The following is a 13,375-nucleotide window of genomic DNA, read 5'->3' on the forward strand; positions in this document are numbered from 1 at the left end:
TTGGTGTCAAACAAAACGTTATGATACAAAGAGTTACAAGTGACAATAGATGTGAAATCACGATCAATGCCAAGAGACCGCAGATACATCTTAACGGCTGTCAGCTTCTTGACAGAGCCAAATTGTTCCATTAACTCAGTTCAATAGAAGCTGCCCTACAAGTGGAAGCAAGGTCTCTTCACCTGTAGAAATCCAAAGTATACAAGTGAGATGGTCAAATGATTTTAACTTTTTTGTCATTGACAGGTTACCCACCAGCTGACTGAAAAGCCAAGTAGGAAGCTGTTGAACACATCTAATTAATTCAAATTAGAGCATCTTTAATACAAGTTATTATGAATCCACCTCTTGAACTATGAAGATTATACCTAGATGGGCAGATTAAGCAAAGCTGATGAAGTAGAAATCTGTACTGAGAAAAATGCTCTGAAGGAAACTGGTAACAGGGATTAGAAGATAGATGTATACAAGCACCTAACACACCTATTTCACTTCCATTTGACAAAGAAAGGTGGAAAACTGAAGGCTACAGACTACCTTTGCTGTAGCAATGCCTTTGTCCTATTAGCTCTGTTTCATAAAGCTATCCATCACTGAGAAAGTATTTCCGTAACATCTACAAATACCCAAGTCTGCAAATGATTTAGCGGTTCAAATACTTTTTTGATATCTCAGTTGAACCTGAATCTACTCTGCATGAATACAGAGAGAATAAAGTTTCACTGCATAAACTGACAATTTTTAAAGAATTTTTTTAATCTTCTAAACTATGATCTGGAACTCCTAATACAACGAGGAAAGACTGGCTAGCACATTACAGACAAAAAGGCCCTTCCAAGGTGCTTTGGAAAGGCAGCGTTAATATTGCAAGTCCTTTTGGTTTGTTACACGCATGCAAAGGAAATAATTCAAAGCACCTACAGCTAAAGAGTTGCTTAAATTACTGTATTTGATCGAATTTAAAGTAAAGCAATGTCCTGTTCTATTGTTTCCACAAAACTAAGAAATTTGAAAAATTAGAAGTAGATGCTGACAACTCAGAGGTACCATAGTGCCTTCCTCATGACTACTCAAAGCCCACTTTCTTCCAACTGAAGCTCTCCCAGTTTCTTAACTCCCCACAGTGTAGCAATCTTATGCATTTTCCATCAGAAAGAGACTCTGAAAATACAGCCAGGTGATACAGGGCCTCTTTAGGCCCTGTGGTGCATAGCCACATTGCAAGGAATTGAGTACCTACAGTTTTTGTGGCTGGGAGGTGGGGTGTGAGCTGCAGTCCAATTGCCCTTTTCTGCAAATCCCAGACCTGCTGCCTGTGGTCCCAGACGCTTAGGCAGGGTCTTACAACTGGGTCCAGAGAGGTCTCTTCCAGGGGTTGACTGAAAACCCATACCTAGAAAATAGAAATTTGAAAATTTTCTATTTTGAAGTTCTTAAGACACTTTCCTGATATTGGTTACACATTCTTCTGGTATACCTGACACCAGAAATTGTACTGATTGTATCACAAGCTTCATGCTGTATTTACAAGCACTTACAGCACATCTAGTGCCTGTGAAGACAAATCAAAAAAGCAGCATCGATTTCTAAATGTGAATACCTACAAAGGAATTACTCTGGTAAAGCAGTTCAAGCCCCTTTAGTAAGGTGAAAATGTCCATTCTGGTTGGAAAGAGAAAACAGTAACACAATAAAAACACTACTTTTTAAATTCTGGAAAATACAGCTACCTATGAGAGTGTGCTAAATGCAAACAAACCTCAGTAAACAATAAAGAGTGTATAAAAATGCAGCTTAATCTAAATTTTCCTGGAGCTAAACACTCCATCTCACTTCACACCACAAAAGGGAGTAAGAAAAAAGAAAAAAAAAAAAGAGGAAAAAAAAAAAAAGACTTGTACAGAAGAAGGGAAAATATTTTACGAAGTCATTAAAGCAACAACCTTCCCAAAGAGAATAAATCTGCAAAGCAGCAGCAAAACAAGCTGCCCAGTCCATTCTATCAAAGAGTTGGGCTCTCTCCCTATTACATGACAAACAACTGGCATCCAAGCTGCCAATTATTTAACCATGGTGAGATTTTAACTCCATTTAGGAGGGAAAAATAAAGCTGCTGTAAATTTAACACTGCAAAACAATCTACAAGAGCTGCCTATGAAATTTACTTTATGTCCTTTTTTATCTCTGTCTCTACTAGTACTGTTTCATCAACACGTAGAGAGAAAATGTTCTCTCTCTGGCACTGGTTGAAAGTTATTTTTGTCCTAGTCAAAGCATCACAAATAACTTTGAAATAATTAGCTAAATGGTAGATAACACGATTCTACATTACCATTTAGATGACTTTGTTTCACCACAATTTATGTGCACAGTAAGATTTCCCTGCATCAGACACAGCATTTTATATTGTTTGTAGGAGTGCAAACTCTGCTAATTATCACTGGCCAAAAATTGAAAAGAAACCTGATTGATTATTGTTTCCAATGGTTTAGATATTGTTCTCTCATTCCAAGTGAGCACCAGCAAGTGGCATATCAACTACCATTCTGACCATCGTGTTACTCAAAGCTTGAAGTATATCAACGCATTGTGTCTCCTGATGTTAGTAAGCATCTTTCTCAACTTTCATCAATTTCTCAATGAAAGATGTTAAATCAGAAGAATGTTGAATTTCTGTGAAGTATATCTGTTGAATGACCACAAAAATACACTCTCTTTTCTGTAGCTAGAGAGAACAAGGCACATTAAGACAAAGGGGCTACTGACCATTAGTTACTGACTTCAAAGGGTCAACTCCTCAAATGGAGGCTGAGATCTTTCTAAATGATGGACAGAAAATCATGTTCCTTGTCCAAAAACTGTCCACTACTAACACCCAAGCAAACAAGCTTTCTTCTTAGATTGTTCTGTGCACAAAGGAAGATAAAAAGTATTTCTCAGCTTAAGGTAGTCAGGCAGGCTATACAGTTGTTACTTTAAAAAGCAGAAAGTACTAAAGAAAAAGAAAATTAATTTGTAACAGAAGTCAACCACAAACAATTAAGGACTCCACAAAAACTCTAGCTAATGAAAGATGTTTCCTTCTTTATTATTGTGTAATACTTCTTTCACAGAAACATGGTATTTACAAATATACACATATAGACTGCTGATCATAAAATGTTACTGAAGAATTAGTCAAAAAATCAATTTACAAAAACCAAAAACTTTCCAAAGATATTCCGGCTGAAAAAGTTTAATGTAATTTAAGGAGACACTTCTGTACAGAAAGATAAGTTTTAGCTCCTCGAGTTCTGGTAATATTAGACGAGTTGTGAACCAAGTGAGCTAAGCTCAGCTGTACATTTGAGATGAGGCAGTTTTTTTTTATATTGTTCTTTTTCACACAATTTCTTGACAGTCGGCCCAACAGGTCTCAGGAGGCACTCGTTTGTATGTTTTTGGAAGCTGCAAGCATTGCTCTCACTTTGGCCATAAGATCCTGTAGAAAAGAAAAGGAAAATGATCAGACGTGTGTGGGCTTTAAACATGTGATTGCAAAAACCTGCATGAAAAGGTTCGGTTATGCTCCAGTCACATAGAATACTTAGATTCGTGATCATTGGATACTAACAGTCCCTAGGCTAAATGAGTGAAATAATTTGGAGAAAGTTCCTATGACAGAAACTGAAGTCTGTTTTTACTACAAAGTTACAATGCTACAAAGTCCTCTGCATAAATATTTAGAGCAGTTTATATACAACAAAACACAGAAATCGCATCAACTGAAAGGGAAAGAAACTATGACCGTATCTTCACAAAAGGTGTAATGAATACACAACTATTAACCACTGAAAAAAGAAAAAGGAAGAAGAAAGAAAGTAAGAAGAGTGTGCTAACAATTACTCTATTACTACTTGTTTGCTTTGTAAACCTGAACCAAAAATTTACATAGCAGCAGCATTTTCACATATGACAGAGTGACTGAAACATTAAGACTGCTGTGAAACCAAATACTGGATACTCTTGTCTGAGCATCCAGTGGGAACAGCATTATGAAATATCATGAAATATCATGTAAATGGCATAGAATAATTGGGTTGCAAAAAATGATCACAAAATAAAGTGTATCAGTAATGAATTAAAGTTACTTACAACGTTTCTTCACAAATGCAATATAAATGAATTAAAAACCTTAGTTCTTTTAAAGCATTTTTCATCTGAAGCTTTCAAAACACTTCACAGGGGAATTCAACATCATTATTCCACTTTACAGATGGAAGGATTTGAGTGAGAAAAGATACTGAATCGGTCAGGGTCAGCCAGCACATTGGCAGCAAAATAATCTTACTAATAATTAGGTAAATTACATTTCTTTGGGCCCTTAAAGATAAAAAGATGCTAAACTAATCTATGTTGGGAAACATTTTGCAGATTCACAAAAGTTTTGTTCCTCCTTTTTCCTTTTTGCAAATAGTAATTAAGAACTGTATTTTAATATAGTAATCTTTCCTCCTCTTACAGCTGCACTTCAGGCAAGCAGACTAATATTAAACTAGCAAATGCTATGCCATAAGTAATATTTAACCCAAGAAACACATGAACCAATTCCCTTTGTCTGAAGGGTGTATGTTTTTAAAGGGTGAGATGTTTACTCTACTTTGAAGACCACGATGTAGTTCATATCTCATTTCTCATACCAGGAATTTCCATGCATTTGTTTGGCAGCCTAAGAAGTGCTATGGCGTTAGCATTCCTTCCTTCTTTCTCTGGTGCCTATACTTGCTATTTTCTATTTTCCTGAACATTCTTGTATTTGGTTTCTCATCAAAAACAGATCAAATATGATCTGTATGTAAGGTACCAGTCTACTAGTATTAATTCCCAACTAACACTATTTCACTAGCGGAATTAAACTTTTGAACAATATTAATTTATTGAAAGAATAATCTATCCATTGAAAAAATTGAGAATATAAAAAGCAACCCTGATTTTATATTGTAAATTTTCCAAAGCATAATTAAGAGCTTTCCTCCTCTACACTTGGCATATTCAATTGAAAGAAAGTTAAATACGTATGAAGACTTTAAGGGGATGAGTGGAATAAAAAAAATATAGAGAGTGGTATCATGCAGTAGCTTTTAAAAAAAGGAATGGAATTATTCTGACAGAGGTTGGGTATCTCAAAACTGCATTAGGGAAGCTGAATGCATTTAGATTATTGCACAGCCTATAAAGGCACATACCTGATGTGCCGTAATTCACAGCAAACTTGAATTTATCAACAAAATCGTAACAACAATAGTTCAGAGACATGAACAGTAACAAAGGTAAGATAAGTGAGTTGAAGATACTGCTTTATGCAAAGCATACACTTGTTTCAGTTTGCAAGAGGACATATTTTTCCTCTACTGCCAACACTACAAACTTAGCCTTTGCCAAGGTATTTCTCCTTCCTTCTTTCTTCCACAAAACTTGTTAAGAGCACTATACGGTAAGATGGGCTCTCAGTAATACCTGCTATTGGTAACTGGGGTACTGGTAGCATGATGTGGACTTCCATATCTTAACAGTGGATATATTGCAGCACAACAAATTTAGCTTGATCTTTAGAGGCTTGATTAAAATTGAAAGGACAGTAGCTAGAGAAGCAACAAAATTGTTTTTCTCGGAAGCAAACAGATTAAGAATGACAATGAACATGTCTCTACATCATATGCAAAGCTCAGAATTGTACAAGGTAGTAAGGGAAGAAAACGATATGATGGTCACAATCTGAATTTGTTTATTTGTACCTGAGTGATTTTACTCTGCACTGAAGACACAATTGCTGAAGAGATTTGGCCATCTTTTTCCTGAGAAACTCCCCTAAAAAAGTAGAATTAGAATTAGAAATTCATAGTAAATGTTTTAAAAATGCATTTCACTCACCATCATGATTTTGGGTTTTATCGTACAAGTCTCTCATAAGTCAACAGTTCTCGCATTCAACTAGAAGCCATGATAAGTCACAGTCAGAAGAGTCACTCGTACAACTGATACAGAGAAATCTGAACAGCAGTCTAGGAATTTTTAACAGGACAGTTCTATATTCTGTAGAAATAATTTAATTATGAATCTTGCACACACATCACAATTCAAACCACTCTATTAAAATTCTACTTCAAAGAATCATCCCATTTAGTGAGAATTTCCAATTTCTAACCTAGGATTAGGTTGCAGAATTTTCTGCACCAGTTTCACTGTACAAGTATGTCAAAATGTTTACTCCAGTAGGCAACAGAGATCCAACGACTTCATTAGACTGATGGACATAGAGCTGTCCTCCCAGTGTCTTCTACTTTTAATATGCACACGTTACACACACACATAGAGCTCTTCACCTAACAAGTTAGCTCAAAAGACACACTCACAGTCAAGAGACATCAGCACTGCAGTATTACAGTAAAAGAGTACATTACCTGGAGCGTTCCTGGCTGGATTCCCTGCTCTCCACAGGAGAGACACTAGTTGAATGTACAGAATTTTTGTGTGTGGATGGTTTGCCTGGTGACATGGATGGTGAAGGAGATCTAGCTTTGGACTTAGTACGTGATCTAGACCGCCTCTTCTTCTTCTTTTCATGGGGACTTCTACAAGAAGAAAATATTTTATTGAAGGATATTTAAAGCAATATTACACTAGCTCAGTTGAAGTTACTTTTCACATTTCTAAAAGCTTACGTAGCCCTCTTCCACAGGATATTTCTCATGCATTCAGCAAGCATCAGTCTTACCTCAATATTGCATTTCTATGGTTGTGCAAGACACTTTCAGGCATTAGGCAACTGCTAGTACCCAAGGTTCTCACTTGGAATGCTGCTTAGTGTGTACACAGAAATTACTGGCCAGTATTTGATAGTTTGAAGGATGACAATGAAAAGTTTTTCATTGGAGATCTGCAGAACAGAGGGAAGTTTCTTCCCAAACATCAGACACTTGGAATATAATGAGAAATGTAAAAGTTTCTATCCCTTACAATTTTCCTAGCTCATAAATGAGCAAACCATGGAACCATAGCTATACAAAAGATCTACAAGGCAAATCCATGGTTTGTTTGTTTGGTTTTTAAAAGAAATTACTCCTTTCCTTGCGATCCAATCTATAATGCAATAAACCACGGGCTCCAAATTATAAACAAGCTCCTGAATGCCACTCAAACAAACCTAGACCTAACAACATGTTTTAAGTGCAAACCATTTATGACTTGGAAATTACATACACAAATGTCTGTCACTATGAGAGCTGGAACAAAGGACTTAGGGGTAGCTGATGTGTTCATTATTGACAGAGTGGGAAAACAGAGGTAGCCTCCTCATATGCAATATTAAGCTCAAAGAGAATGCAATTAGTAATATACTAGAGATGGAACTACCAAAATCTTTATACACGGTTATGAATTCATGTCTGTATGATTTACATACCTGTATTGATACTACTGTAATTAGAATTACTAGAGTAATGCCTTAATTAGGATTAGGCAATACCTCATTGTAGGCATCTCTCTCTAGCATGCACTGCAATAAGTCTATTCAGAAGAATGTTGTTGAAGCTTCTAGAACATCTTAACACACTGTAAAACTCTGAGCCATTGTTTAAAGAGGAATCTAATTTGCTTCAAAATTGTCATCATAATTTACCTCTTGGAGTGGTGTAACTCTAAAAATAATTTATAGCTTAAAATGCTAAATGGTCAAGCAGCAGACACACCAACACTGCATTAAAAATAGCACAGGGCTGTAAAAAAATTCTTGTGTCTGTATTCTGTATGCTCAGTTTAGTAACTTCAGTGTGCTGGGTTTTGTGTACACTTTAGGTGTACACATGCAAACATGAAAAATTTTCAGTTCCTTGCGTTTTGAAGACACAACATGCCACAAAACATTAGAGACACAAAACATTTCAAAGCCTTCTGGGCACACACTTTGCAGATGTTTTTCTTCTGCAAGTGGTGAGCTAAAATAATGGTTGGTATGCCATTTTGATTACAATAGGTTCAGAGAGACGATATGCAAAGTGCTCTCAAAAAAGGCATCTCTTGATTCATACTTCACATTCCACTCTGCCAGTAAAATAATTGCTAAATGTCAAGCACACCATTTGCTAAACTGGAGTTTCCCCTTATTTGTGCAGATACAATGAGATGTCAAACAATACCAGCAGGAATAACATAATACCACTAACTGACCTCTGTGCAGAGGTCATATACCTTGCACAGGCAGAGCATGAGAAAATGACCCAACAAGAAGGAAATACGAACGTCCAAATAAAATCTGAACTCTCACAGCTACGAGGTAGCAGCGTATTAGTGTTCATTGATTTGGTTGTACACTCAGTGTTCAAACATATACAAGAATGGGGGAAGCAGAACGAGTGCTTCTATTTTTTTCTTCTTCGCCACAGAAGTATTTGTCTATTAAAATAAAGCTCCAGAACATAAAAAACGTAAGTTCTACCTAGGGATCATACAACACATCAGGCAATGTTTAAAGTCTCTTATGATCCCAGGACATGACCTTTTCCAGGACCAGGTATACTTACTTGGAACGCGGGCGTTTCCTACTATTTCCAGGACTATTACTAATGCGATAAGCTGTTGGAACACTTCTTTCATCTCTCCGCCTTTCTGGTGTGTGAGCCCTTCTCCTAGGTGACCTTGATCGTGACCTGAGCAGGGAAAAAAACATCCAAAAGTTTGCTTTTTGTTACTTATTTCATTACTTTTATTTCAGTGGAATTGTGCTGTCACCAAATGCAAATATAACACTTTTCAAATGCCTATTTTATACCAACATGGGGTATTTTAATCTCCAAGACTTGTCATCTGCGTAAAAATTTCTTGCCCATCCAAGACATTTAGGATGTAGTTATCCATTGATTTTCACTCCCAGTGGTGGTGGTGGGGAAGCAATTATTTTTTGTTATTGTGTGCTAATGTCAAATTCTGTATTAGCAGGTGGGAAAGTTTTACTTTAGTCCAGTCACCTTTTGGGGCAACAGAGTTTACTAACATTGGTATGCAGCAGTCCAGTTCAGCTCAAAGCCTGGGATTGCCTTGTCTTCTCAAATTAGTGGTATGTTTTTAGAACTGCTGCATCACAGAGATAAATACAAGTTTTTGTTTTCAGTGCATCTCCAATACTGACAAGTCCAGGAAATTTTGTCCCTGATGCTGCAGAATAATTCTAGCACAGCCAATATTTTCACCTGTGCAAGTGACCAACAACCCATGATCGGCATTGTTTGGCACTAGCACTTCGACTCGAGATATTTTTCCTAGAAAAGTGAGAGAGAGAGAGAGAGAGAGAGAAAGAGATCAAGAGGGGAAACAAGAAAGCATGCCCAGTTAAGATCAGAGATCAACTTAGGAGCTTAACTCTTTTTCTCTATGATTTGGAATTAAGTGGATGTGCAAGTAAAACCCGAGTATTTCTTAACAATAAAATAAATGGAATAAGTCCTGACGGAGGGGAGGGGGGAAGATGGAGAAGGGGGCAATTCAGGGACCCAGCTTGGAAAAAAGAAAGAAAAAAAACAAACCCCACATCCACCCAAAATTCCTGATAGTACCAGTTAGTTTTGTTCTCACTAAAATATATAGTTCTAATAATTTTACTTCTATTTGCTTATCTATTTTAAAGTCTTTCTTATTTATTTACTATAGGTATGTCATTTGATGTATACCAAACATTCATGTTCTCGGAAATACCTAATTTGCAGTGACTAAAAGACAAGCCATTTGTGAAATCACTGATCTTCTGCAGACTCACACCATGTATATAATATATATACACACACACACTCCTGAGCCATTTCTCTTATACCTACAACAAAAGAGATCAACTGAAAATGAAAAAAAGTAATCACAATGGCAGTTGTGTTGCAAATTATCTGCTTTGTCACTTAGAAATCTGATCTTTACCAGGCCATTCAGAAGGATTAAAAAAGGAAAAAAACCAACAGATTATAAAGTTTGGGGTCAGTCAGACACCTTAACATTTTACCAGGATTTCCCTCAAAAGAGCTCCAGCAGTCAAATCTTTTCGTTGTCGAAGTTGCCTGATAATTTTCCCGCTTTGTTGCTGCTGCCACTGATGAGCTGCTCAGACTCGGCTCCATGCTCAGTGTCCCTGTGGATGCTGTGAGTCTGTGATACGGAGGCACACACTTCACATTCAGAATAAAATGTGCTAGTTTTGGTATTAACTAGAATCCTGAAAAGGCACAGTCCCTTAACCAAAAGCTGAACCATAGAGAAACATGCCTATATGGACCAGCCTAAAAAAAGTCCAAACAATCAGAAAGAAAAAGGCATTAGCTTAATTTTTATGAACTGACATTTGTGGTTCTACAACATTCTTCCAATCATCAAATGTTAAGAACTTTGGCCATCAGCATCAAACAATTAAAAACAGCTTAACAGTTTTACTGCAATACATTAATTATTACTTTCATTAGACTGTTATTTCAAAAGGCACTTCATTGCTTTAAAGTCAATATCACTTGTGTTTAGTGGGGTTCCAAAAGTTCTAAGGGTTACAAAGCTTGGCATGTCTCATTACAAAATGGGAATTAAAGCCACATGAATAGACACTGCCTCAGCAATAAGAAAATCAGTTCGGAAGGAGAAAAAAAAACCCGTAACAACCTTTTTTTACAAAGAACAGCTACTTCCAAGTCTCTTAAATTCCTAACATTGAAGCAAGAAGTCTCACACAGGTGAGTCACACACACAGGTGTACTCTAGCCAAACCTATCGAAAAGTAGCCTGTTAATAAAGTATGCCACTACTAATTACTGTTTATAACCCATTGACTGGATAAATTATGTGGCTTTATACTATTCTATTACTAGACAGTATAAAGAAAAATTATCAAAATCAAAGAGAAGTTTAGACTTTCCATTTCTACTCTAGTTCAAAATGACATCCACATTTCATCTAACCAAATCACTAAATCATTCAGTATGTAACGAGTGCCCCTGCTTCCCTTCCTCTCCTCTCCAACACACACACAAACCACACTCACACATACATCATTAGCTTAGATCATGAACTACAAAGATATATTGGTAGAAAACAGAGATTCAGATGAACATCGTCATTATTTACACTTACAGCCAACCATCTGTGAAGCCTAACTTCTCAGCTAGAGCAGCACACTGAAACCTCCAGTGACTGACAGCCTACACTTCTTTGAAGAGCACCACTGTCAGGTACATTTCACATCAGACTTTTTTATGGTGCTTTGAAGTCGATTGGAAAAAAAGACACTGATGAAGTGTTTACTACCTATGACCGAAAGGTTGTTTGTTTTCCAAGACAGATTTAACAAGTGTGCCCTATCTTTGACATTAAGTACTTATTTGTAATAACTAATTATCTCTTTGGGACTAACAGCTCCAAAGCAATCCACGCTGCAAGACCTTACAGCACTTTGGGACATGGTTTTCTGTTTCCATGACTTTTGTTTAACTTTAATCTGTCACATTGGTCTAGAATTAAAACCGTACAATACCAGGAGCTTCACGGGACTCATTTTGGTATAGAAATTTTGTTCCAGAAAAAAACATGCATTTATACAGATAATGTGGCACACCACATGCCACAATTAAGCCAATATATCTGGGTTCCTTACGTAGCTACAATTTTTTAAACTTGTTTCTGTAAAACAGGTTTGGTTGTGCTACCCAGAAAAATGAGTACCCAAAACATGCTTTGAATCAACTTCATGTTACTTGAACAGAATTTTTCAACTTTAATGCTGAAGATGCATTAGAAAATATAAAAAAAAAATGCAACAGTACAAAAATTGTATCTTACCACCAAAGACTTTTTTTAAATGAAGCAGAGCCTCTAGACCTCTAACGATGCAAAAATAAATGATAAACAAGTGATATAAAATGGTATAGAGAGAAGTGTATTGCAAAGTTCATCTGCAGGATTTCTAAGCAAAATAAGCATTTTGGAAAAAAAAAAAATTAAGATACACAAACCAAAAAGGAAGAGTTTGAAAAGTATACTGAACATCACCAGAATAAAGAGCAAAGAAAGTTACTGCAAATTGCTATGTTTAACTTCACTTCCCATATCTCATTCCCTATTACCTTGTCACAGTAAATTATATGGTAAAGGTGATTTTTAATCTTACTTTTTAGAACAACTTATACCATGAAATAGTAACTACTCAAAGTGTTTTTACATAGAAGCTCAAGTAATGTCTACATGGAAACCTCACAAAATCTAAGGCTTTAAGACAGGGCATGTGTTGAGTGGTCATTATTACAATTTAGAGATTACAATTCATTGTCATATGAATGCAATATAGTCTAATGACAAATTATGAAATAAATTATGAAAAAATATGAAATAAGCATAGCTCCTCTCTTGGCTCTCAAATATAATAGTTTAAATAACTTCAAATCCAAAATACTTACTTTCACTGTGCAGATACTTCAAACCTAATAAGCTACTCTCTAAGAAAATTATGAAAGCTTGTTTATTTAGAATAGCAAACAAGATCTTTTTCTTAAGTATTTGATTAACAGGAACTGGAGCAGTAATTACTACAGAAAGGGAAAATTCCAGCTTTTTTCAGTTCACTCTTGAGGTAAAATAAAAGCATCAATAATCACTTTATATTGAGATTTGTAGGTTAGAATATACCTTTTTCAAAGGAATAAAATAAGGCAACAAAATCTCAAACATACAATATTAGACTGAGACATTCAACCAAAGCACAGTTACTCAAAATAGGGATGTTCCAGTATAATTTAGCATCAATGTCCACACAATGAAGACTACCTCTAAGCGCCATCCACTTAATAAAAGATGAACACATTAACCTGTACAAATAGTTTACACTTTATCCCAGGAGGGTATGACTCTCTACATAACCATTCATTCAGCAGTAAGCTCTAACATCCAATGTTTTGGGACTCTAGGAAAAAAATATTGTTCTAGGTGAAGAACTGAGAAAACTGAAGAGCAGAGAGATGTGAAAGGTGCCATGTTTTGAAAGAGACAAGAAAATGCATGGAAATAATTTTCTCTGAATCAACACTAAATATATAAACAAATAAAGAAAAACAGCCTAGGCTACAACACTTGCCATTTTTGGCAATTACTAAGACAAGGCATTATTTCTGCCTAAACATCTGAGGGACAAAACACATCAGTATCTGACTGGGTTATGAATCAGCCTCCCACTTTCGATTACTCTACAAATTTCCTGGTTTCAGGAGCAAGAGCTTTAAATTTGGAAATACAGTGAGTATGTTAAGGTGTAGCAAACACCTTCAATAAAGCAAAACTTCAGTCATCACCATTTCTTGTACAATGTCACACCACATGGCCCCTA

The 13,375-nt window shown here is 36.1% G+C and overlaps 1 protein-coding gene across 4 annotated transcripts in view; it reads right to left on the bottom strand.

Annotated features, from left to right (window-relative positions):
• Window positions 1-3,064: 3,064 nt before the first annotated feature.
• The window catches only part of SFSWAP (splicing factor SWAP), a 44,064-nt gene continuing 33,753 nt past the window's right edge, over window positions 3,065-13,375 (bottom strand). For 2 of the 4 annotated variants that reach the window (XM_068412763.1, XM_068412766.1), the window contains 5 exons: window positions 10,009-10,164; window positions 8,559-8,684; window positions 6,441-6,611; window positions 5,775-5,847; window positions 3,065-3,481 (listed from right to left, as the gene is read on the bottom strand). In XM_068412763.1, coding sequence (XP_068268864.1) covers window positions 3,416-3,481; window positions 5,775-5,847; window positions 6,441-6,611; window positions 8,559-8,684; window positions 10,009-10,164 — 592 coding nt within the window. In that variant the 3' untranslated portion in view covers window positions 3,065-3,415. The remainder of the gene's footprint in view (window positions 3,482-5,774; window positions 5,848-6,440; window positions 6,612-8,558; window positions 8,685-10,008; window positions 10,165-13,375) is intronic. The other 2 variants (XM_068412764.1, XM_068412765.1) reach the window with 2 other exon arrangements.

This window comes from Nyctibius grandis, chromosome 14, assembly GCF_013368605.1.
Source record: "Nyctibius grandis isolate bNycGra1 chromosome 14, bNycGra1.pri, whole genome shotgun sequence".
In the NCBI taxonomy this organism is placed as follows: Eukaryota; Metazoa; Chordata; class Aves; order Nyctibiiformes; family Nyctibiidae; genus Nyctibius; species Nyctibius grandis.